General features: G+C 28.7%; 1 protein-coding gene and 1 long non-coding RNA gene across 2 annotated transcripts; one reads left to right on the top strand and one right to left on the bottom strand.

Moving 5' to 3' along the window:
* Positions 1-9,241: 9,241 nt before the first annotated feature.
* Positions 9,242-13,558, top strand: LOC112802902 (uncharacterized). Its single transcript, XM_025846293.2, has 5 exons — positions 9,242-11,422; positions 12,158-12,230; positions 12,691-12,764; positions 12,863-12,989; positions 13,065-13,558. Exons 2-5 carry the CDS (start codon positions 12,228-12,230, stop codon positions 13,329-13,331), a joined length of 471 nt encoding a protein of 156 aa, XP_025702078.1. The 5' UTR covers positions 9,242-11,422; positions 12,158-12,227; the 3' UTR covers positions 13,332-13,558.
* Positions 13,559-15,765: 2,207 nt separating this feature from the next.
* Positions 15,766-16,802, bottom strand: LOC112802901 (uncharacterized). Its single transcript, XR_011882444.1, has 3 exons — positions 16,612-16,802; positions 16,476-16,530; positions 15,766-16,139 (listed from the first exon to the last, which is right to left on the bottom strand). It is a non-coding gene; the product is annotated as an uncharacterized lncRNA (long non-coding RNA).
* Positions 16,803-26,671: the final 9,869 nt, after the last annotated feature.

Below are 26,671 nucleotides of genomic sequence, written 5' to 3'. Positions count from 1 at the left end.
TTGTCAGTCACAATATAACTCTATTCCTAGTATTATTAGAGAAACTTATTTCTATATTAAAAACCCGACTCCTATCAATTCTCCACCTTCTTATTATATGAAGAGTTATATTATTCTTGGTCTATTAAAGAATTCTATAGAACAGGCTTAACATGCTTTATTTCTCTTTTTGAGTTAGCTAATTATGCTGAGTAATAATTAATCTGATTTTGATATTGGTATAATAAATTTAAAAATGCTATAGAATAGGTTACGTAAAAAATATCTGAAAAAGGAAATAATTTACTAAATAAAATGAACGTGTAGTATGAAATAGCTTAAAAAGGAAAAGAATTTATGGAAGAAAGTTGGAATAGAATCCACTCCAATTAAAAAAAGTTCTAGTTATCGTGGCTCAAATTTTCAATCATTTAATTGATTGCGAAAGTCAGAATATAAAAATATAATGACGATGACTTGAAAACTTGGTTAAAAAAAACAAAAAAAATTTAAAAAATCAAATATTTTTTATATAAATTTTTAAAAATATACATAAATTCTGATTCCTCAATTAGAAGATGGAAAAATAAATATAAAAGAGAATGAAAATAGTGAATTAGTGACCGTATGTCTAAAAAGTGATTATTTTATTGTAATTAACTAGTTGTAATACTAGTTAGTTAATAACTTAAAATAATATAATTAATAATTTGAGAATGCTATTTACTTATTATTGTTGTCTATGATATTGAATTGATGAGTTATTTTGGTTATTGGTTAAGTGTGTTATATTATTTGAGATATATTTGTTATGGGTTGATTTTTATGTGTTAAAGTTTATTTTTTGTATTGATGATTTTTCAACATTTTATGGTCTAGATGTAAAAGTTTAGTAAAAAATTGATAACTAAAAAAATTAGGATTAGACATGGAAATTTGGTCACTAAAATTCTTGGTTGCTGATTAGCGACCGATTTAGCGACTGAAATGTTGGTTGCTAAAATACAGATCTCCACTTAGCGACCAAATTAGAGACTGAAACATTGATCGCGAATTAAAAACTGAAATACTGATCGTAAATTAGCGACTAAAAAGGTGGACCGATTTACTCAACGACCAAAAAGTTAGTCATTATTTAGCGATCGATTATGTTAACAACCGATTTAGTGACTGATACTTTTAATGAGGGTTTAGTGGTCTTGTTCAAAAATCGGTCGCTAACGTTTAGCAACCAAAGTTGGTCGCTATTTTCTAATTAGCGACCAAGGTTTTAGCGACCACCAAAATCGATCGCTAAGGGTTTAGCGACCGATTTTTCTTATTATTATTATTATTATTATTATTATTATTATTATTATTATTATTATTATTATTATTATATAAAATAGATTTAATTATTCTGTTTGTTTCTATAGACTATAGTTTTATCAAATTTTTAATTAACTATATATTTTTTTTCAATTAAGTTCCTATACTACTTTTAATTTTGTAATTAGGTTATTTTTATGTAAAAAACATTAAAATTAACAGAATATTTCTCTTAAAATTTATGTGGTCAAAGATCTAATTAAGTTTTTAATTATTGATACTTTCAATTTATAGAGAAATATTTAGTAACTAATTTTTTACACTAGAAAGAACCTAATTACAAAATTAAAAATAGCGTAGCTAGGGACTTAATTGAAAGAAAAAAAATATGTAAACCTAATTTATAAATTTGGTGAAACTATAAGAATCAATAGAGTATATATTATTTAAAAGAATAAAATTATCTAAATTGAATTTAAAAAAAAATTGTGTATATATTATTTAATATTAAATATTAAGATAAGAGCATATAAGAAATAACAATCTTAAAGAGAAACACATATTCAAGTGTTGTATTGAATCTAAAATGCTGTAAGAATTTTGAGAGCCGCATGACTTATTAATCAATGAAAAATGTAGCTTGCTAACTCAAGGAAGTTTTATGTCAATATAATTCAATTCACCACCTTTAGATTTTGGTCTCTTTCAATTTTACCATACTCAGGGAAGTATGCTGTATGCAACTCTTCAATTTTGTAGATTGACAATTTGACATCCCAACTATATTGTACAACTGTAGCCTTCTTTTTTTTTCCTGCAAATTTATATATGATCGAATTTATATGTTATGTTAGTGTGAAAGAACATCATTAGAAGCATTAAATTAAATTTCTAAGCTAACAAAAATCTATTCTACTTTTATATTTATCATTAGTTTTCCTATATTAGAAACTGTAGGCACAATTTTAATTACTATTGGTGTGTGACTGGATGTTATAAATTGGTTATCACTCTATGTTGTATTCAAATTTTGGATTTATTGAATAATACTCATTCTTTATTTTGTTTTCTTCACGTCTATATATTCAAGTTTTTTTTAACCAAATTAAACAATAATATTTGGATGAGTGTGTTAGTTAATTATATTAAAAATTACAAATTTTAAATTTTAAAACAACTAAAATATCTTTATAATTAATTTTTTAAAATAACAAAATAATATTTTAAGTTTAATTAAAAAAAACTAAAATACTAATAGAATTATTCATATGATTTACTATTGAAAATGAAAATTTTAAATTTGATTTTAATATGACTAAAATACTTTTTTTAGTTTGTTTTAAATGACAAAATTCTCTTTAAAACTCAAATAAAAACAAATTTTTAGTATTAATTTTTAAAAAAGACTGAAATATCTTTCATATTTAAGTATGTTTAATTATATTAGAAATTAATATTTAAATTTCATTATAACAAGTCTGAAGTTTTCTTAGAATTTATTTCAAAAGACTACAAAATTTTTAACATTGATTTTAAAAAGGCAAAAATACCCTTATATGATTAATTAAGATTGTATGTGTATTAAAAATTTAAAATTTTACATATGAAAATAACTAAAATATCCTTATACTTAACTTTTAAAAAACTAAAATAAATTTTTAGGATTAATCTCAATTTTTGAAAGACTAAAATATCCTTGTAATTGATGTTAAAAAAACAAAACAACCTTTGAGGGTCAATTAAAAAAAATAAAAATAAAATACCATTGTACTGTCATAGAACTAATTTATATTATTTGATTGTGTTAAAAATTAAAAATTTGAATATAATTATAAAAAAAACTCTTGTAGTTCATCACATTAGAGTACTAAAGTACCCTTTTAATCGTTAGCATGAAAAAGACTAAATTTTTCGTATAAGATTAATTAAAATTTTTTGATTATATTAAAATAAAAAATTAATATAATATTAAAAAGATAAAAATATTCTTATACTTAACCTTTAAAATACTAAAATATTTTTTTATAATTAATTTTAAGAGATTAAAACATCTTTTTATAATAATGGATATTTAGCTACGTTAGAAATTATAATTTTTAAGTTTTAAAATGAGTAAAATACCTATGTAATTATTTTCACTCATATTTTTTTTATTGAATTATTGAAAGAACATTAGACCATAATAAGATTGTTTTAAAAAAGACAAAGATGGTTGAGACTCGATAATTCATACAAGTAAAAATTATTTGATGATTTTAAACTTTTACTACATAAAAGTTTTCATATAAAGTTACAGGCTTGATTTAGTAATTTTTTTAAAAAAGTATTTGTATTTTTAAAAAATATAAATGTTTTATTTTATATTTAATAAATATAAAAGATTATATACTTGTATTTGTAATTTTTATAAGATAAAATATTTAAATATAAATTATGTGTCACTACCTAAAAAGTGTTATTTAAATTATAAAGTTGTGCGCTATTAATAAATACATAAAAAGGACTATTTTAATTATAATTTACTTGTATAATGTACTTTTAATTTGCAATTGAATATACTTAAAAAAATTGAAAAAATGAAAGAAAATAGAAAATAAATTAGATATAATAAAAATTTATTATTTCTGTTAAAGCTGAAATGATCAATTTTACCCTAAAAAAAATCAAATAATGTAATTTGGTCACATGTGCAAATGAGCAAAAGAGCTTTTCCTCTGATGCAAAACATGGATTAACCGAGTATAATAGGGTGGAGCATAGAAACCTTCCATTTAAGTGATCTTCCTGGGGCAATAAGTTTGAGGTGTTTTTCTGAAATAAATAAAAAATAATTATTCCTAAAAACACGTTATTTTCAACTCTTCACGCACAACTAAGTATGATTTTTTTAAAATATTAACAGCATCAATAATAATCATTATTAACATTTTTAGAAATAATAAATCATATTTAATCAGATTTTTTTATTATAAATTATAAAAAATTATTATTTTTTAAAAAAATACGACTTATTTTAATAAATTTTTATGTACTCCTATGTACTCTAAAAACAATAATAATAATTATTATGGTTAACTTTTTAACTTTTTCTTTTCCATACTTAATTAAAAAATTACGAGTTCGAGTCTCTTATCTTTAGTAAAAAAAAATTTAATATTTATAAAGGTACCTAATAAAATTTGTCGAAAAATAAAACAAACTCTATACAAATACAAAAATTCAACGGTCAAGTGAACTTATCATAAAATAAAAACATATCTAAAAAATTAAAGTTTAAATAACGTATTTTTTAAATTTATTCAAAAAAATTCCATAAGTTTAAACTTTAAAGACGTAGTTTCTTTAATAGAACAAAGCGAAAGATCAATTAATATCTCTCCTTGGTAATTTCTTTGGTTTTTGGCGCGACCATAATTAATCTTTTTCTACGGTGTTTGGAAAGTCATCTCCCCAATGTCAATCAAAAGAAAATAAAATAATATCATACGCAGCCTGAACCTTCGATGACGCTAAACTAACACTGCAGCAATTAGTGGCGGCGATTAAGAATGCTTGCAGAAATTTGTATGTTTTTTTTAGTTATGTTCTTTTGGATCTTTAGAAAAGGGTATGCTACAGTTTTATTTTTTTTAAAAGAGAATCTAACACAACAAGTAAAGTGTAGAAAACAATACCATAAAAATACAATTAACTAAAGAAAAACAAATAAAACAAAAAAAAAAGTAACTATAATTTTTTTTATTATTTCTAATATTGTTATCAACAAGAGAAAAAATCTGCATTATTTTCTTCTTTATTATGGAATCTATACATTCTATCATTCTATATTTGTTTCTTAGAGGAGCAAAGTAAAGGAGTAGATAATGCAGATTTTTTCTGTACTCTATCTGTACTCTATCGGTTATATTCTGTACTCTATCTGTTAGTTGGACCCTTAAAATGTTAATGCTCACATAGCTTGACTTCAAGCATGTGAATTATACATAGATGGATATATTATACATACATACACACCTTCCATTATTTATCTTCCTAATTAGGGCTTCAATAATATTATATATTGACTATGAAAAAATAGTAAAACTATAAAAAAAATTAAATTATATAAATATATGTGATCATTATTTTAAATTGGATCAACTTGATATTTCTGTTCATGGCTTATTATTATTATTAATTAATTAAAAAACAAAAAATTTAAAATTAAATACTAAAAAATAATATCACCAAAAGAGAATAAAATAAGAAATACCAAAAGAGAGTAATGCTATATATGAAAAAAACAATAATAGTATCTATTAAAGGGAAATTTTACGTGTGAATTCCGTAAAATATCTACACATATAGATCTTGGGTGGTGTATTCCATTTTAAAATGTGTGGTAAGCAACAGATTATGATAGCTTTTGTTCGTAAACTCAAGAAGCTGACACCATTAATTATCTTGAAAAACTTAATTATACGTGACTAATGAAATGTTCTCTTTAATTTTTTTTGCTGTTGAGCCTTTACCAAAGTTTCTCTCCAAACATTTTATATTGAGCCATGATAATTTGTAAACCAATCTTCTATTTAGACATTTTGTCACTATTAACAAAATTTTCTTTAAAAAAATAATTAAAATTTATTTATAAAAGCTATATTTTTTATATTCTCGGCAGGAAAAATCAGTCAGATATCTTAAGGTCTAATAGAATATATCTTTGCAAAATAGACAAGAAAAAAAAAAGCCTTGGCCATTTGACGTAGAACAAAATCCTGTGCCCTTATAACTATTTAACATGGGTCTACTCTATTTCTTTTTTTATTAAAAAATAATAAATTAGTAATGATGGTTATTTGCTTATTTTACATATGTAATTTTTTATTTTAAATATTCATATTTTTATTTTTATTTACTATCTTTTTTTTGTAATAACAAATTTAAAATTAAATATTTTATTTCTACAAGATCAATAAAAAATAACAACGTTGCAATTTTTAAGTACCCATAATAGTGACTAATATTAATGTAATTTTAGAAAAAATAGAGTGATATTCTTTAGACAATAATTAGAATACAACAATTAGAAAATAAATATCATCATTTTTATTTTGATAAAGTAACTCATTTTTATAAATTAATGTAAATATATAATATAAAATATATATATATAAAGTGATATTGTCAAAAATAATAGTGACAATATCATTACTCTATTAGTTATTTTAAACGGAAAATTAAGAGTATTTTAAAAAATATATACTTCAAATTAATATTTAAACTCTATATCATGTTATACCATGATAAATTAGACAACTAATAAATCAGGTTCCTTTTTAGATATATCTTCTCTTTTGTGTTCAACAAATCATTTAGCCATCAATCCTCTTCTCCATCCCTGTATTTGAATTTCAGAGCTTAGAGCTTGAGCTTCAATGGCGCCAAAAAAGCAGAACGATTATAACACCAAGAAGGTGGGCTGTGCTCACTAGTGACCCCCGGTCCCCAACCTTCGTTCTCATTGTTGAAGAAGCCGTACGCTCGCCATTGTTCCCGCCCCTGGTCGTCTCAACGTCGCTTTCACCGTTCCATTAACAACATTTCAATGGTGGAATCATTTTAGAAGAACAAAATATTGAAGTAAGCCAATTCTCCTTTTAATTTCATGATTTTTGTAATGGTTTTCATATTGCATCGATGCACGCAATGATGATTATGAATTTCCGAAGTCGCTAAGCATTCTGATTCTGAAGGAACCAAATAAAGTTGTTACCAAATTCACTAGCTCTTAGGTTTAGGGTTTTTTCATTTTTGTTGAATGTTTCATACGAATTATGTCTTTGGAATGCAAACTAAAGTAACTGTACTAGATTCAGATTGGTTTTATTTTTCTGTTTCTTAGATCTTGTAGGTCCTTACTGAAGTATTAGAATATAAAAAAGGTTTATATTTTCCTATAGTTTATTTGTTAATGAATATCTATCATCTACTTGGTGCAATTTTTTATTCAGTTATAGTGATCATTCGAAAAAAAAAAGAATATAGATAGATAATAAAAATGTTAAATACTGTGAACAATGAAAATATTAAAAATAGTTTAATATTATTAAGAAATTGTTTTACATCTTTTCTAATTATAGATCTAATTTATTTTTATTATTTATAAGTATCGTTTGACTTTTCTTTGAATGATATATTTTTTTCTGTCAAAAAAAATTTGTTTCATATCAACTACGCGTAAATTATCTTTTTATAAATGTAAGAATCCAACACAATTATTAGCTGTTATCAAATAAACAAAAGTGGTGCATGTGAAAATTATTTATGGGATAAATTATTTTTTTCTAAAATTTGTTAAAAATTTTAAAAATATTTTTAAATTTTATTTTATTTTAATTTTGTCTTAAAATTTTTTTATTTGTATTAAATATATTTTTGATGGCTAATATTTTAAAAATTATTTAAAAATAATACAAAAAAATATTATTTGATGCAAATAACACAATTATTAATACAAAAAAACTAAAAATAGTTGTCATACGCTATTTTAATATTACTTTTAAATTTTTTAAAATATAACTGTCAAAAAATATATTTAATCATAAATTAAAAATTTTAAGAACAAAATTAAAATAAAATAAAATTTAAAATTATTTTAAAATTTTTAATAAATTTTAAAAATAAAAAATATACTTTACACGCCAAATGCTAGCTTGCTATTAATGGATAATGTTGCGTGATACTAAGTACTTGTATAAAGCACCTTCAAGGGAATATAATAAAATTTTTAAACATTTAAAACAATTTAATGCCAAAATTGTGTGTCTAGGTATTCAAAATTTCAATTATTGCTGTAATTTAGTTTCAAAGTTGAGAGTGAATAAGAAAGGTCAACAATGTATAGAATTAGTGCATTGCATTGTAACATGGATGATAGGATCACATACTGGTCTATATACATGAATGAACATATTTATTAATTAATAAATTCATGTTATAGTCTTATATAAATATAGTAGTATATAATGACTATTAAGTAGTGGAAGACTGGAAGTGGTGGAGATTTAGGTTTGAGTCTAGTTAGCAATCATAGTTTGGCTGGTTGCTTCTCTATGAAGTGGTTGTAATCACAGTTTTTAGAAATTTTGATTATTAACCATAATTGGTTGTATTCCATTATATGGTATTCTAGCTTATCACAATTTAAGTTCTACAATTTATTATTATTATTATTATTATTATTATTATTATTATTATTATTTTATTGGTCTTTATAAACTATAATTTTATTAAATTTTTAATTAGGTCTATATTCTTTTTTTTTAATTAAGTCTCTACACTGCTTTTAATTTTGTAATTAAGTTATTTTTATATAAAAAATATTAAAATTAACATAATATTTTTTTAAAAAAATATATGATCAAACATCTAATTAGATTCTTAGTTATTGGTATTTTTAATTGGTAGAAAAATATTTAGTAAACTAACAATTTTTACACTATGAATGACTTAATTATAAAATTAAAAATAGGAACATAATTGAAAGAAAAAAAATATAGACTTAATTATAAATTTGGTGAAACTATACAAAACAACCGAATATATATTATCTAAAAGAAAGAAAATTATCTAAAATGAATTTAAAAGAAAGAAAATTGTGTATATATTGTTTAATATTAAAGACTAAGAAGAGTAGATAAGAAATAACAATCCTAAAGAGAAACACATATTCTAGTGTTGTATTGAATCTAAAATACTGTAAAAATTTTCAGAGCTGTATGGCTATTTTATCAATAAAAAATGTAGATTGCTAACTCAATGAAGTTTTATGTCAATATAATTCAATTCACCACCTTTAGATTTTCTCTTTCAATTTCACCATACATATTATTGTCGAGTTTAAGAATAATGTTTTAGTATGCAACTCTTCAATTTTGTAGATTCACATCTCAACTATCGTACAACTCTAGCCTTTTTTTTTTTCTCCTGCAAATTTATATAAGATCTAATTTATATGTTTTATTAGTGTGAAAGTACATCATTTGAAGCATTAAATTTCTAAGCTAACACAGAAATCTGTTTTGCGCTTTACCCCCCTTAGATCACCAAAAAAAAACACAGAAATCTGTTTTACTTTTAATTTTATCTCTATTATTAGTTTTCGTGTATTAGAAACTGTAGGCACAATTTTAATTACTATTGATATCATGGTGTGTGACTAGATATGTTAATCGGTTAATCCTACTTGTTTGTGGTAAGAAAGTGAATAGAAGATTGTGCGTAAGAAAGTGAAAAAGAAGTTTTTTTTATATTTATTTTGGGTATGAAATAAAAATAATGTGTCTTCTTTAGCTGGTTCCCTTTTATCTTTATAGTTATTTTATTGTATTATAAATTAAAATTTTATTTTATTTTTAAAATACTAAAACCTCCAGGGTTATTTGAAAAATTAAAATATTTTTTAACACTAAACTTAAAAATACCAAAATATCTTTTATATAATAATTTTAAAATTATTAAAATATCCTTATATAAATAATTAATATTAGTTGATTTATTAGCAATTATGAATTTTAATTCAATATTAAAAAGATTTAAACACCCTATAGCTAATTTTTTAAAATACAAAAATAATTTTTTAATATTAATCTTAAAAAGTCTAAAATACCTATTTTTTTAAAAAAAAAATACTACACGTTCAAGTCTTTTTTTAACGTTTTAACAAAGTCCAATCAAATTGATCTAACTCACTGAAAATTATTTTCGTCACTCTCACTCACCCTCTCATCGTCACTCACCCAAATATTATTGTTTAATTTAGTTAAACTTAGTTAACAGACAAATTTAAATATGTAGCATTCTTTTATTTAGAATAAATCTTAATTAATTGTATTAAAAATTAAAAATTTTAAAACAACTAAAATATCTTTATACTTAATTTTTAAAATATCAAAACAATGTTTTAAGTTTAATTTTAAAAATACTAAAATACCATTATAGAATTATTCATATGGTTTACTCATATTAGAAATTCAAATTTGATTTTAATAACAATAAAATATCCTTTTAGTTTAATTTTGAAAAAAGCTAAAATATCTTTCATATTTAAATATGTTTAATTGTATTAGAAATTAATATTTAAATTTTATTATAACAAGTTTGAAGTTTTTCTAGAATTCGTTTTAAAAGACTACAAAACTTTTTTTAACATTTATTTTTAAAGGCAAAATTACCCTTGTATAATTAATTAAGATTGTATGATTGTATTAAAAATTAAAAATTTTAAATATAAAAAGATTAAAATATCCTTATATTTAACTTTTAAAAGTCTAAAATAAATTTTTAGAATTAATCTCAATTTTTAAAAAGACTAAAATACTTTTATAATTGATGTTCAAAAAACAAAATAGCCTTTGAAGGTTAACTAAAAAAACTAAAATACCATTGTACTATCGTAGGAGTAATTCATATTATTTGATTATATTAAAAACTAAAAATTTGAATATGATATAAAAAAAATAAAAATACTCTTGTAGTTCATCATATTTAGAGTACTAAAATACTCTTTTAATAAAAAAGATTAAACTTTTTCTTATAAAATTAATTAAAATTGTTTGATTATATTAAAATTAAAAATTTAATATACTATTAAAGAAACAAAAATACTCTTGTATTTAACCTTTAAAATACTAAAATAATTTTTTATAATTAATATTAAGAGACTAAAACCTTTTTTATAATAATGGCTATTTAGTTATACTCTATCTAAAAACTAAAATGTTAAAGATAAAAGTGAAAATATATAAGAGTACCTTTGACATAAATTTAAAAATATTAAAAATAAAATTGAATAAATTTAAAATATTTAAGATAAAATTAAATATTAAAATTATTTTTGAGAAAACATTAAAAATAAATGTTAAGAAAAAAATATTTTATCCAAAATTTTATGTTGTAAATGGATTAAAATTAAACTGCAAATTTCCTTGCCAAAGAAATAAAAAACTAAGGAAATTTTACATTGGGCCGGTCCATTAAGCCAAGCCCACTGTGAAGCAACTCTACCGTGTGGAGTTCATCTTCTTCTTCATCATCATCTTTCAGTAACAGAATCCCTAACTAGTTGCAGTCGAAGGCATCGTTTTTCTTCACGGTAACCGTCTATTCATCAAATTTTCCAAGTTTTTACTCTAATTTATTAACCATCAGAAAATCAATCAATTTATTGATTAGGTAGGTACTTTCGCAATATTTTCTGTTGTTCTGTAAATTGTGGGCAGCAATAAAAAACCTCTCGAATTTAATTTGTATAGCCATTTGGAAGCTCTAGTTAACTCTAATTTATATTCTAAGTTCGAGTGCTTTTCAGCGTTTTTAATTGACTTTTAATTTTTTTTCTCAAAATTGTTTTGTTCTTCGATTTTTTTTCCCCCGAGAGAAGGAAGGAACCCATTTTGCAAAATTGAAAATTTGACTATATAAAAAAAATTTCATTTAATTATATTTGGATTTCTCTTTGTAGCATGGATCATTAAGCTTATTATTATTATTGTTATTATTGTTATTCTTTTCTGTTAAAATGAGTGTTCCATTCAAAAGAGTAAGAAATAAATTCTTATCTGAAACAGAAGAAAAAGAGTTTGTTGATCTTTGGCTTCTTAATTACAGTAAAATCAATCATACATAGGATTCTGTTCTCTAAGAATTGCTATTGCAAATTTGCACTTGCACTGTAGAACGATGACTCTTTTGCTGGCAATAGACTAACTTTGAATGAACCGCATTCAAGTTGATTCTATCAAAGAATTTGTTAATATGTCAACCTTCAAGTTTTTGCTAAGACCTGTAGAATGAAGAGTTACATTTATATTGTATTGTTTATTTGCAGAGTGAAGGAGATTTGATGCTTTGGGGTTTTAGTTGATTAGAAGACGTTTCACTTGCACACTTTTGCAATCATGGTATGGTTTTAGCCTGAAATCTTAACTATCTCATGTTTCCTTGTTATTGAAATTAATTTTGTTTACCTAAAAGTTTTGTAATGCTGCTCTACATGTTCCACATTGTTCTTTGCTTTTTGATAGGATTATCCTTATCTAAGAAGCATTATGTTCACATGATTTGTATGTCAAAATGGAACTTCTATCAGATGTATATATGTAGATACTAAGAAGAAATTCTTTTAGAACGAAAATTGTATTACAAAGAGGAACAACAGTACCTCCGATTTTAAATGCCATAGGAAAAGAGCACATCATCTCATAAATACACTTTTGGACTAAATTCAAGTTTTGGAGTTCTTAGAGTTTACTTAACTAATACAATAGAAACTAAAATTTTTCGGATAATTTTCTGATTTTTTGTTTTTTAAATGATTGTGTTCTCATGTTCTGCACTTATTTTATGTATTGCTGATTGCAGGATCCAACTGGTTGCATTGATGATAAGTGTGAAAGTAGACTCTATATTGGTAACCTTGATCTTAGAATTACAGAGTAAGACTTATAATAACTCCTAGAAAGGCTTAATTGTGTTGTGCTACATTGAATCATGCGTATTCTAATACCATCTTTTTCTCTTTGATATTTACCAGAGCTGCTCTGCTCAGAATGTTTTCTCCCTTTGGAAAGATTGTTTCTGAGGACTTCTTGTGGCACACTCGTGGCCCGAAACGTGGGGAGCCACGGGGTTTCGCCTTTATCCAGTATAGCACAAATGAGGTACGTTGATTGCATACTTTAGTTACTTGCTTCTCAAGCAAGTCCCTGATTTCCATTGTTAAAGTGAGTATGCAGGAAGCGAAATTGGCCAAGGAGAAAATGCATGGGAGGTTAGCTTGTGGCCGGCCGTTGGTTGTTCGCCTTGCGGGTGAGAAGTACATGTTGGAAACAGCTGATAACCCTACGAAAGCAACTGGTGAAGGACACAAGTTGCATCTTACCAGAAGCGGCATGGGACAGACAAGTCGTAGTGCAAAAATAGCCGCAATAAAGAACAAATTGAAATCCTTAGAGGAGGGTTCTAGGACCAAGAAGCAAAAGCAAAATGATGATATCTCTTGAACCAACCAAGTATGGACTGTAGAATTTGATGGCATAAAATTGAAAGAGACGCACGTATTTGTGGCACCCATAAATTAGAATGTCATATATTTGACTTAGCTTTTTTTTTATTTATTTTTTTAATTTTAAAGACTGAGGTCTGAGGCAATTTGCTTTATCATATGACATTATATTAAGGAGGAACCTTCAAATTTAAAAGATGTACAAATATTAGTTTTACACTGCAATCATTGATTTTTTTAGTATCCACCTATGTATTACAATATAAAAAAATTACATGAAAATGAATTATAAAGTTGATAGAGTCTTCATAATTTACATGAAAATTAAACCCTACGTGACCTCACCAGGAATGGGAATATAATCTTGTTCTTTTGGTTTCTTTTGAGCAAAGTGCAGTAGGGTTTGGGTAAACTCTGAATCTCTGATGTTTATTTGAGTTAGGTTGGTGTGTGTGAGTGAAGCCATGGAAGTTTTGGACATTTTTACAAAGGCACCTGGGCTTAAAAATATTTCTTAAAAATATTTCTTAGAGAAGGAATGATATTTTATCTAGTGTTTCTAGCATTCATTTCACTCAACATTTCTTAAGATATTTAGGGGTGAATATTGACCATGATAAATTGGTTAGTTAGAAAGGATGCATGCTAAACAAAGTTAGGAGATTGTGTTTGGTAAAATCAGTTCTATCTTCAATTCCGATCTATCAAATGCAAACTTCCCTTCCTATGCTCATGACAAGGTTGACTCCATGATGCGTCAATTCTTGTGGAAAGGTAATGTGGATGGCAGAGGTCTTCCTTTAGTTAAGTTGAAGAAAATTGTGGCTCCCAAAAATCTAGGAGGACTTGCAGTTAGAGACTCGTAGTGTGTTAATATGACACTTATTGGCAAATTGGTTTAGCAAATGTTGAAGGATAATGAGCGGTTGTGGGTGAAACTTCTTTCTCATAAATATTTGAAGCAAAATAGGGATTGAGAATTGGCTAAACATGGTTCTTTTGTGTAGAAAAGTATCTCCAAAGTCTATATGTCCATCAAAGAGGGTCTTAGGTGGCATACAGGGAGTTTGCTTCGGTCCTTGTGGTATGATACTTGTAGTCCTTTAAGTATTCTTGTATATTTTCTCCCGTTTGTTCATGTCTCTAATTTATTGCTTAAGTTGGATGATGTTTACTATGATGGGACTTGAAATTTTAAAAATTTGTCCACCCTAATTTCTGAGGATATTAAATCCTTTTTTTGGAGGGAGGGGGGAGGGGGCTATTCCTCTTCTTGGAAGGAGTGTGAATAAATCGGATTGGATTTCAAAACCAACTGTTTGGAAGGGTTATACTACCAAAAACGGATACAATTGGCTTGCGTATATGAAATTTCAATGGAGAGGTGACGAGAATCGGAAGTGGCTATGGGAGCTTTTCATTCCGAAAAATGTCATATTTCTCTTTTGACTTGCATTGCATGATGCCATTCCCACTAATGTCTTTTGTCATAAAAGAGACTTAGAGGTGAATGACCTTTGTAACAAATGTGGTAATGAGCTGGAATCTGTGTTGCATTGTCTTCGGGATTGTTCAATTGTTCGTGATGTATGGAATTCTTTAGATCCTTCTATTGTTGAACTTGCTAATGTTTCTGACTTTCGATCCTGAATTACTAGTGTTATTAATGGTAAAGAAGAAGTAGTGGCTGCTGATATTTGGTGGATTTGGCGGAATAGATGTAATAATTTCTTCAACCCAAATGAACCATAGCCTAGGAAGAAAATCTCTTGCCTTGCGAGAGCCTTGGTGAATGAGTTGAAAAAGGGTGAAGAAAGATAGAAACTTTTGAAATTATGCAGTCCAGAATTTTTGGTGGCAGTCATCTCCCAGAATGTTCTTAAGATCAAATGTGATGCTAGTGTTTTCCGGGACTCTCTTGTAGTAGGCTTTGGATGTGTTATCCATGATCATTATAGCACTTGGGTGCTAGGTAACTCGGGGCATATGTCCTTTGATTTAGTTTTCAAGAATGAGTTATTGACAGTCTAGAATGGTCTTATAATTACGTGGGAAATTAATTGTGATTCTCTGATTTGTGAAACTGATTTTATGGAAATATATCTTTTGCTGAATAATATTATCAACTATGTTGCAAGTGATAATATGGATATTATAGAAAAGATTATGGAGTTGTTAAGTAAAAATTGAGAGGTGTCATTCACTTGAGTTAGAAAAGAAGTTAATGTTACTATAGATTCTTTGACTAAGATAGGGGTTAAAAGTGTTTATTCTCAATTGTTATGGATTCAGTCAAATGATGACCTCAATGTGGAAAGATTCTGCTGTGTAGTTTTTCAGGATTGTGTTCTGCTTTGTTTTAGTTTTTGTTAGAGACACAACAAAAAAAATTCCCGTTTTTGTTTTCCCTTGTGAATACAGCAAGTTTTGAGTTATATTAACAAAGTTTGATAGATCTTGTGTATTCATCTCGTCCTCTACACACGGAAACATTATACACACTGTAATCATTTGATATGTATTGATTTATTGTATACACTATACACACTGTAATCATTATACAAAGGTGCTGCACGCATTACACATATGAGGCCAATGCTTCCATTCCATCCCAACTAGTTATGCATCCCCATGCTCCTTGCAAGGAACATTAGTGCAGCAGAAGCTTCCCAACCATTGAAGCCGCGTTCCAAGACCATGATGTTGTTTATCCCGACATCTTCCTTACTCTCCTCAAGATAATTGACAAGCTTTCGAGCACAAGTTGGTCCCCGAACCTACAATACAGTATAGTTCATACCACTTTCTGGTATGGTATTATATAAAATGGGTATAGGAATTAGGAAGACAGAAATCTTATCCTCTGATATGGCAATTTAAGATATAACTAAGCATAGATAAAACTATGATCAATCTTTATAAAGCAAGTTATGCATATAAGAAAGCTGATCAATAAATCGCATTTGAAATTCTACAACAAGAAGACTAGAAGATCATCCTAATAAAGGAGAATCACAAATTCAGATGTGCTTTAACATCAGTCTTCTCTATAGTCTAATCTATCATCTCAGAACGACTTTTCCAGCATAACAGGGTTCTACAAGTGTATTATTATTGTAAATGAATAGTTTGATATCTGTACCGTGCAGTGTGGCACATAAGCGATTCTTCTAAGTACTCTGTACCTATCCCTGAAACTGGAATTGAAGTCTAAAATGTGAAGTAGTTAGGCGTAGATGAGGGTTGAAGAGAAGAGAAGAGAAGTCTTTGCCCTTAACCTGGTGGAGAAGAGGAAGAGATGTGGCCATCGCAGATCCTCTCCTCCTCCCTCACATCAACCAAGAGCAAGAAGCTGCGATCCAGTTATGTACGTTATGCTGCGTGCCATCTTCCCCTCTTTCTCTTGCTCTCCTATTCTCTTCTTTTCTCCCAAAAAAAGCTCAATAAGGGGTGAAATACAAAATAAGAGAGTTGATTGGCCTGAAAACATAATTACAAATAGATTTAATTATTTATTTTATTCGTCCATATCATTTTACTAAATTTTTAATTAGATTTTTATATTTTTTTTAATTAGATTCTTACACAATTTTTAATTTTATAATTAAGTCCTTCCTAACATAACAAATATTAGAATTAATTGAATATTTTTTCGCAAATTAAAAATATTGATAATTAAAAACTTAACTAGATCTTTGATCGCATGTATTTTGAAAAAAAAAATATTCTGTTAATTTTAACGTTTTTAATAAAAAAAGACCTAATTATAAAATTAAAAATAATATAGAAACTCAATTAAAAAATATATATAAGAATCTAATTAAAAATTTGATAAAACTATAAAGACAAAATAATTAAATCTTATAAATATCATTGTGGCTCAAACTGAAAAGCAGAATAAAATTTATAAAGCCAATTTTATGTTATTTTTTGTTTGATGTCTAACTTTTATCTAAATTACTTTTTATAATAATTTTAAAATATTTAAATTTTTTAAACTTTATACTTTTAAATTTAAAATTGATTATTTAACCTATTTTAACAATTAGGCAACATTTCTTAGATAACATAGCAAACACGGAGTTATAAACCGTGTCAAAATATGTCATACCGTACCAGGTTCATCGAAAACCTGACCGCTTTTCCGTCTCTAAGCCCCTCTCTAACAAAAAAAAATATATTTTTGTTCTAGAATATGTTGATGCCTGACCGAAAAAAAAAAAAAGAATATGTTGATGAGGTTTGGAGTCATGCCCCCAAACTCTTGCCAGAGGATCCTTATGAGAGGGCAGGGTTCGTGCTATAATGATCGAAAGGTACATAATTCTTATTATTGGTTTGCTCTCTCATATAAATATTATTTATGTATTTATGAGTAAGTTACATTTGTATCTATAAAAATTGAAAACGCTGATACATCTATCCACAAAAAAAAATTATCATTTGTATCTATAAAACATAAATTTTATATAACAAAATTATCCAAACACTACAAAATCACATAAAAATTCTAAATTACTCTTATTTTCATCTGCATCATCTTTTCTAATCCAAACACTAACTCCATCTTCTCTCTCCTTCCATTTTCTGAGCTCGTCACCGCCGGAGTCCGTCAACTCTGTCAACTCCTTTCTCTCTCTTTTTCTCTCTCTTTCTTTTTGTGTTTTGCTTCTCTCTTCCTTCTACTTCTTCGAATGGTTGCATCATGTAGGTTCAATGGTCTCTAAATTTGCAGATTGAAAAAGAGCGGGTGAAACTGCAGACTAGACAGGAGCTAGATCAGAGTTCTGTGTCAGCGTGAGATGGAGGGCTAGGTGAAACGGGTTGGGACAGCGGTAGCGATCAGGCAGCGGCGGCGGCTCTAGGGTTGCGAAAAGCGGCAAAAACAGAAGGCGACGGTGGTCCTAGGCTCACAGAGGTAGGTGAGGGGAAGAAGAAGAAAGAGAGAGGGAAAAGGTGGAGGATGAAAGAAAGGGAAAAAGGACGCGACGACAGCAAATGGAGGTTGGGTGGGACTTGACGATGCCAGCAACTGTTGAGTGCCGCGGCGGTGGTTACGCAAAGGAGCAGAGAAGGGAACACGGGTGAGAATTGAAGGGGCGAGAAAGAAGAAAAAGAGAGGAAATCGGGTGAGGGGCAACAATTTGGTGGTCGCCGGTGGTGGTGCGGTGGTCTGAGACAATTTGTTTTTTCTATTGTTGTTGTTGTTGCTTTATGTGAAGAAGATGATAATGGAGGTATAATGGTGGTAGTGGTGGTGATGGTAATGATGAAGAAAATGAGGTGGTGGTGCCTTTAAACTCAAAGTTTGGCTCAAGCGAGGACCAACAGAAAAAAAGAGAAGGAGGGGTGAACCATGCAGATGATGATAAGGGTAATTTGAGATTTTTAATAGATAATAAGTTAGAACCCAGGTGGCGGTTGCCCACCATGGATGGAGCTTCGCCTTCCCTTACCTCTGCGGGTTAGGTTTACGGTGATACTGTAAGTAAAAATAGAAATATCAGAATCCAAAAAGTATAATCAAGAGTAAATTGTCGTTCAAAGTAATTCTATTCAGGAATTGGAATTTGTTTTCATGATAATTACGTCGGAAGTAGTAGTAGAATTGATTAACTCAAAAAAGACATGATAGCACAAATTAAGAGTACGTGAATTATAAGCATTAGATTAGTTATATTATTGTCAAGAGTTGTTAGGATTAGCTGGGCACTCTTAACACTAAGTATAAATATTAGAATAATAATTCAGTTGTAACAAACCTTTTTTTATATTTTTTTATTGAGCTAAAAAAAATCGGTCAACACAACAAAAAAACGTCTCTTTCATTTTATTATTTTTGTTATGATAATTAGATGTACTCAATTGCATTTATGCATTTTATTATTTAATTTTTTATTATTTTATTATTTATTTTATAAAAAAATTATCCAAAATAGTTAAGTTCTTTTTTTAACTCTTTAATAAACAATTTATGACCTGAACATGATTTATCTTTAAGATGGCATTCTGAAATTATATTAAAAGCAAATAAACTAAAAAAACCTTTAATATTAAGCTAAATGTAAAACCTTTGCATCCGTAGCTTCCAATCCCCTGTTGAGTACTTAACAAGAATGTGACTGTTAATATATGAATATATAATCAAAATCAATATAGTCATATATGATTGTATTAATTTTGATTTTAAATATCTTTATTTTTCATTTAGATTTTGTATATTGTAATTTAGTTTTCATTAATGTAATTAAACATTGTTCTTGTTCAAAACATTACCGACAAAATGTGTTTAAATTAAATAAATAAGTATAAATAATTAGAATTTATTTTTATTTAATTAATATTAATTAATTTTTTATTATAAATTTGTTTAATCTTTATCTTTTTGAGGAATTAAGATTTAAATTATATTATAATTTAAAATTAAAAAATATAATTTAATATTTAAAATAAAACAATAATTTCAAAAGATTTGTTCTCTAATATAATTAAACTTTTCATAATAACATGTAGCCACGTATGTGTGGACTACAAGGTCAAAGAATTGCAACATCTTTTGATATTGGTTTGGTGTCATGATTCTGAAATATTTGTAGAGATGTCCAAATTCTAAGATTCAAATAATGAGAAAGTACGTCATCAAAATTTGAAGTTAGTTGCTTCTTAAATCCGTTATAACTTTGTTAGTTAATTCTTCATCTGGTGTTAGATTTTATTTTTATAATGTCAATCAAGTTTGCATATTATAATTTATTTATTTTAAAACGTCACCTCCAAAATTTCGTCTTACTTGAACCTATATCTAAAATCCATCATCTTAGTGACATAAAGTCCCCACTTCATTTCCTATTAGGATTCATTACAGTGATTCAGAAGAATCGGAGTCTCCAAGTAGTAGTAATGATGCTTTACAGGATATGGCATTAAAATCTATAGAGCTCAAACAAACACAAGATTCTTAAGTCAGGAATTTGAAAGAAAATAATAGAAGTATCACCATGCTGACTTATTTTATCATGATTGATGTTCATTTTTATTCATGGACCAAAAATTTAGTTAGATATACACATTGTACTTCCTAACAGTATCCAATTTTTTTATTATGAAATTATCTTTTTTAATACTATTTTTTAAGAAGAGTTTATAATTTAAGGTTACAATTTTATAATTTATAATTTAAAAATTATAATTTAAATTTTAAATAAAATAACTTTAAAACATTAATTGATATTAACTCAAAAAAAATTAGTTATGTAATTGAATTCTAATTAAAATATCATTAATATTTTTAACATATAAAGGAGTTTGCTATTAAGCATACTCCTTATATATTTTTATTAAAATTATTTTTATAAAATTTTAACTTTTTATGTATTTGTTATCATTAGAAAATATTTAAAAATATTATTTTTATTCAATTATTAGTGACAAAAATATTTTAGTATAAAACATTCATAAAATGTACTTTGTAAAACAAGTGAAAAATAAATACGTTTATATGTAATATTGTAAACTCTGTGGTCATATCTAAATATTATATAAAAATAAAGACAATATTGATACTCCATATTATCATATTATCTTTATAAAAAAAATTAGACAAAAATATATTCGGATTTGCATATATAGTACAAATGTACTCTTAAGTTTTTTAGTGAATTATTTGTATATACTAAAATAAAATTCTGTTATTAATTCTATTTTTTGTGTGGTATGAATAATTTTTTTAGCGATAACAGAAATTTGAGTGAAAATTTGGGTATACTTTTATCTATTTTTCTATCTTTATATAATAAATTAAGTTTTACTTTTAATATCAAATTGTTTTATGTTAATATAATATTATTTGTAAGTAAAAATTATATTTACTTTTAAACATAGACAGTTTAACAAAAGTATATTTTCACTAATATTGTGCAAATAAAAATGTGTCAGTATAATACATATTAGAAAAAATATTTACTATAATATATACAAATGAGAAAAAAGACAAAAAATACAATGGGATAGACTCAAGGACAATAACAAGAAAAAAAATTAACATTATTTAAATGTATTTAACAAGTATTCTAAAAATACCTACAATTAACTATTATGAGAAATTTATTTTTGAATTATACTTTGTAGATTTACTAAATATAAACACTAATTCAATAAAACAAAAAAAAATATTCAATGTCAATTTTAACAAAAGTAAATTAATAAAAATGTTTTAATAATAAACTAATATTCTACTTTGACATAGTTAAGATAGGACAAAAATATACCAAATTATAGTGATAATGGTCAAATAAGTTAAAATTAAAAAAAAGTCATATCAAAAAGTAAGTAAAATAGAGTTGTAGTCTAAGTAAAAGTTATTTTTGAAGTAGTATTATTTTTTCTTTTTACAAAAAGTCAGACAAATGTTAATTTTGATCCAGGGATAAAAGAGTTGTTTAACAATGTTTTGGGTAAAAAGTTTTAAATTATGAGATAAAAGATTAACATTTAACGAGTAAATTAAAATTAATTTGATAAATTTAACTAAATTATCATTTAACGATTAATAATGATCAGTTTTATATAAATAAATTTAGATATAGTATATATTATTATTTATTAAAATAAAAAATTATTTTAAATATTTAATATAATTAAAATAAAAAATTAAAAATAATTAAAAAATTAAATTATATTTTAATATTAATAAAATATTAAAATATTATTACAATTTATCTAAAAAATATTCAGTGTCTTATTACATATCTCATGTTGTATCTGTTCCAACTTACATATTCATATCAATATCTGTACATCATCATAGATAAAAAATAGTTTCCTTTATATATTCATTAACTAAGAGGCTTTAAAATAGTAAATAACTCAATAGAGGAGCGCGCACATTACATTAAAAAAACTCGCGCACATTACATTAAGAAAACTTGCTGGAGCCACTTGATGAGAAATCAATGGACACGGAAAATGCTGATAATGTTCAGATATCTCACTGCTTCTTAGCCATCAAATAAGCAAATTGTAAGATGAGGTTGGTCACGGCCAGGTTAGGAATAGAGCGGGATATTTGTCTTCACTGGATAATGAAAAATTAATAATAATTATATATAAATGAATATATTTTTATCATCCTTTTCTCATCTGAGTACAGAGTACGTTAAATCAATTGTGAATGATACAATTTAATAGTATTTCGACCTTGCTTTTAATAAATTGACTTTAATTAATTTGATTTATTATGTTTTTAATTAAATTGAATTTGACTAATCCGATTTATATATATAAATACTGTTACGTTGGGTAACCAGAGATTAATGGGCTGGACTCGATAGGTTAGCCTAATCGTCTGAGGAAGGAAGCCTTCGAGCGGATTCGCGCCTTTGTGGCCTCCGTCCGACTCGCAAGTGTGAGAGAATGGGGGGTGGTACTGCAAAGACACTCCAATGCCTAAGTCAGCAAGGGTGTGAGCAGGTCTAGAGAGTATTGAGACTTAGAGATACCTGAGGGGTGTCAATGTATTTATAGTGGTGAACCAATAACTACTGTTGGAGTAGTTCCACCTTTTAGGGTGGATAACCGTCCCTTTATCTTAGGGAGGTTACGATATAGCTCCTGGAAGTGGATTGAGAGATTTTAGGGGCAGTTATTATCTGCCAGCTAATCTCTGCTTCCGACTTCGTTAGAGCAAGTCGTGGGGAGCACCAACTTCTTAGAGGAAGGTCGGTATACTGTGAGGCTCAACCTTGTAGGTTGGGCCTGTCGTTTGGACCTGGACCTTAGCGTTGGGCCAATGTATGAACAGTGCCCTTACTCGAGCCCAATTTCTCTTAAGAGTTGGGGTCGAGTATTATAACACAGGACCGTAGTCGACCTGATGGGGAACCGACGTGATTTTTCAAAATCGACGTGTTTTTGAAAGCTTTCAACAGTCGCGTTTAATCAAACGTCGTGTCTCTTAGAGGTTTGAGTATTCATACGCGGGGGCGGTTACCTTGGTAACAGTGCAACTTCTTAAATGGTTGCGTCGTTTTACCTTTATGCTCCTAACGTGCTTATAAATACTTTTCCCTCTCTTTCCTTGTTTCGTTTCTAAAAACTTTCTCACTTACACACTCTGTTTCTAAAGGAAAGCTTTCTTTTTCTTCGATCAACTGCTGTAGCACCTTCGACCCTTCGAAAGTAAAGGTCAATTTTTCTTTCTTCTTCTTCTCTTTTATGACTGCTTTTATTTGCATGTTTTTTATTTGAGAGGAGTGTTGGTCGTAAACTTTAGTGATTCTGTTTTGTCAAGGATCTAACCCCAGGCCCCTTAGAGACCCTATTTTTTATCATTTTTTCTTTTTCTCATTGTAGGTTTCGGGATCCTTTTCTTTTTTAGAAAAAAGATGTCTTCTGTAGAATCTCTCGCTCGATGGGTAGATATTACTATTCTTGGGGAAGAACCCCTTGTGGATACTGACTATGTTACCGATCTTCGTACGCACCATAGGATTTGTGCTTCTGATGGGGATGAGTCGCGATATGAACTGATAGCCCTGGGTCCGGAAGACCGGGTTTATTTTGGAAGAGCTTCTGAGGAAGACCCTCATTTTATTTTTATGTATGAGAGTTTTTTCACCCGTTTGGGTGTTCTTCTTCCTTTTTCTGATTTTGAGATAGCCGTTTTATCTCATTGCCGGATAGCCCCTACCCAGCTTCACCCCAACTCTTGGGATTTTTTTAAAATTTATCAATTTATTAGCCATGCCCTGGATTTTTCGACTTCTTTGAGGATTTTATTTTTTCTTTTTCACATGACCAAGCCCTTTAGTGGGCAAAATAACAAACAGCAATGGGTTTCTTTCCGGGCCATACAAGGCTGAAGGGTTTTTACCCTTTTTGATGAATCATTTCATGACTTTAAAAACTTCTTTTTCAAAGTGCAAGCTGTAGAGGGTCACCACCCCTTTTTCTTGGATCAAAATTCTTCTCCTCACTTTTCCCTGTACTAGTTAGAGGCCTCTCCTTGTGAGAAATATAGTTTGGATGATTTGGATGAGGTGGAGGCGGCCATCGTTGGATTCCTCCGAGAAGTTTGGGGGAGAGCCCCTTATCTGGATACCAAGAAGTTCCTCCAAGGATCTCCGACCTTTGTGCAGGCCCAATTAGGTAGTGTCATATTGATTTGTTGGGTTTTCTGACTTTTCGAGTTGTTTTCTCCGATTTGTTTTATTGACTTTTTTACCTAATGGTTTTTGCAGAGATGGTGAAGAAGAATTCGAGGAAGTCTTACCAGAGGGTTCAGGAGGCCAAAGCGAGATCCCACGCCAGAGTCGATGGTGCCAGGGCAGCTGGTCCTTCCCCTCCCCCTTCTTCTCACAACTTGGGGACCCCTGCTCGACCTATTGTTATTTCTTCCTCGACTTCTTCTCTGCCGCCCCCTTCTTTCCGACCTTCTCCTAAGCCAGAAAAGAAGAAGCGCAAGGCTTTAGAGTCTGGCTCTCCTTTTGAAGGTGAGGCCAAGGTGGATGCGCCTCAATTTATCCGGGAGCATATCTATCCTTATACTCGTATAAGTATGGATGATGCTTCCCTTCGAAACCACCTTACTATTCTGGCTCAGGAGAGTATCAGGGCGGCGGGGGTGTGCACCAAGTTTCTTGATATTTTTGAGAAGACTCCTCTCAGCTCTTTGGGTTCATCCCTAAGGGTTGAAGAGCTAGAAGGGAGGATTCTTTTGTATCAGAAGGCTGAGAAGAGCCTGAAGGAGGAGGTCGCCAAGCTGAGGGAGGAGAGGGATAATCTTCGGAAGGAGGGAGAGAAGTTGATGGGCCGGTGCTCTATGGCGGAAGGTCTGCGGAAGAAGGTGGAGCAAAGCTATTCGAGCTTGTTCCAGGACCTTGTGGAGGTCAAAAAAGATCTGGTAAGAGCTCGGGACGCTTATGCTGAGCTGGAGTACTCCATTGCCGAGGGATCCGAGGAGGCGTGGAGGGTTTTTAGGGAGCAGGTCGGGGTTATTGCTCCCGACCTGTATCTCTCCCCTTTGGATCCTGATAAGGTTGTAATTGATGGGGCCATTGTATCTCCTCCCCGACCTATGTCTGAATCCGAGTTGAAGACTCGGGGCCAGAGAATCATAGAGTCCCCTCCCCGACCAGATGATGCTCTGAGTTCTTCCAAGGCTCCTGAGACTTTCCCTCCATCTCCTATGGATGTTTCTCTCCCTAACTCTGGTGGTGCTCCGACTACTCTTCCGGGTTCTGGTGATGACGCCCTTCCAATTTGAATAAATTATCTTTGGCTATATGGGGTCCGGCCTGTGGGTCCCTCTTTTTTAAACTATTTATTTTCATGTTGTGGTGGTATGTTGCTGACACTTTCTTGGCCTTTTATGGCTGTAAACAAAATATTTAAAAATACCCTTTTTTGGACAAGGGTTTAAGTTATTTTTGTTGGTTGTGTGCATGCTTTTTCTGCTTTAGGTTTCGAAAAACCCCCTTTTTTATCTTTTATTTTGTAAAACCTTTTCTTGGCTGGTTGTCCCTTCTTCTAAGTTTTTCTCGAATTTTCCTTGAAAGCTTGGGACAATCTTTAGTGCTTTCTATAGGTTTTTTGATCTCTTTTCGGTATTCCTTATACTCAATTTTTTGATATATTGAGTTTTTATAACTTAGGTTATTTTTGCGATGCGTTTCTTTGTTTCTCGGAATTTCCGACTTGTTAGTCAGTTAATTTTCGAGTTTATTCACGGTCAACTTTTATAACCTCTTTACGCCGACTTGTACCTCGTCGTTTTATCCTGACGACCATCTAGGTCGGTTCATGGGATTTTCACGCTCTGTCGAGCTTAAGTCGGCGCGTTTCGTAGAAAGAAAGAAATGCGAGAAGGAATTTATAACAGCTATTTGTAAAAGATCTTTATTTATTTGCAAAGGTACTTTATCGCTACTGAGGGTTTTGGGCTATCTATGACCCCCTTAGTCTCTACTGTGATGCCTCGTTAAAAACCCTTCTTCAGAAAAAACCCTTTTATTTTGGAAAAAATCATGAAGTTGGGAAAAGAGTACATCAGGGAGTAGAGTTCGCTTTTAACTGTAGACCTTTTCATATTACATGCATGCCACGACCTAGGTAGGTCAGTGCCGTTTAAGTCAGTCACCTTTTAATAACATTTTCCTAAGACCTCATTAATCTTGTAGGGTCCCTTCCAATTAGCAGCGAGTTTTCCTTCCCCAGACCTGTTGATTCCTATGTCGTTCCTGATTAAAACTAAGTCGTCTGGGGCAAAACTCTTTCGAATGACTTTTTGGTTGTATCTGTTCGTCATCCTTTGTTTCAATGCTGCTTCTCTAATATGGGCTC

The sequence above is a fragment of the Arachis hypogaea genome, chromosome 5 (genome assembly GCF_003086295.3).
Source record: "Arachis hypogaea cultivar Tifrunner chromosome 5, arahy.Tifrunner.gnm2.J5K5, whole genome shotgun sequence".
NCBI lineage: Eukaryota > Viridiplantae > Streptophyta > Magnoliopsida > Fabales > Fabaceae > Arachis > Arachis hypogaea.
This window is presented reverse-complemented; position numbering and strand designations above follow the sequence as displayed.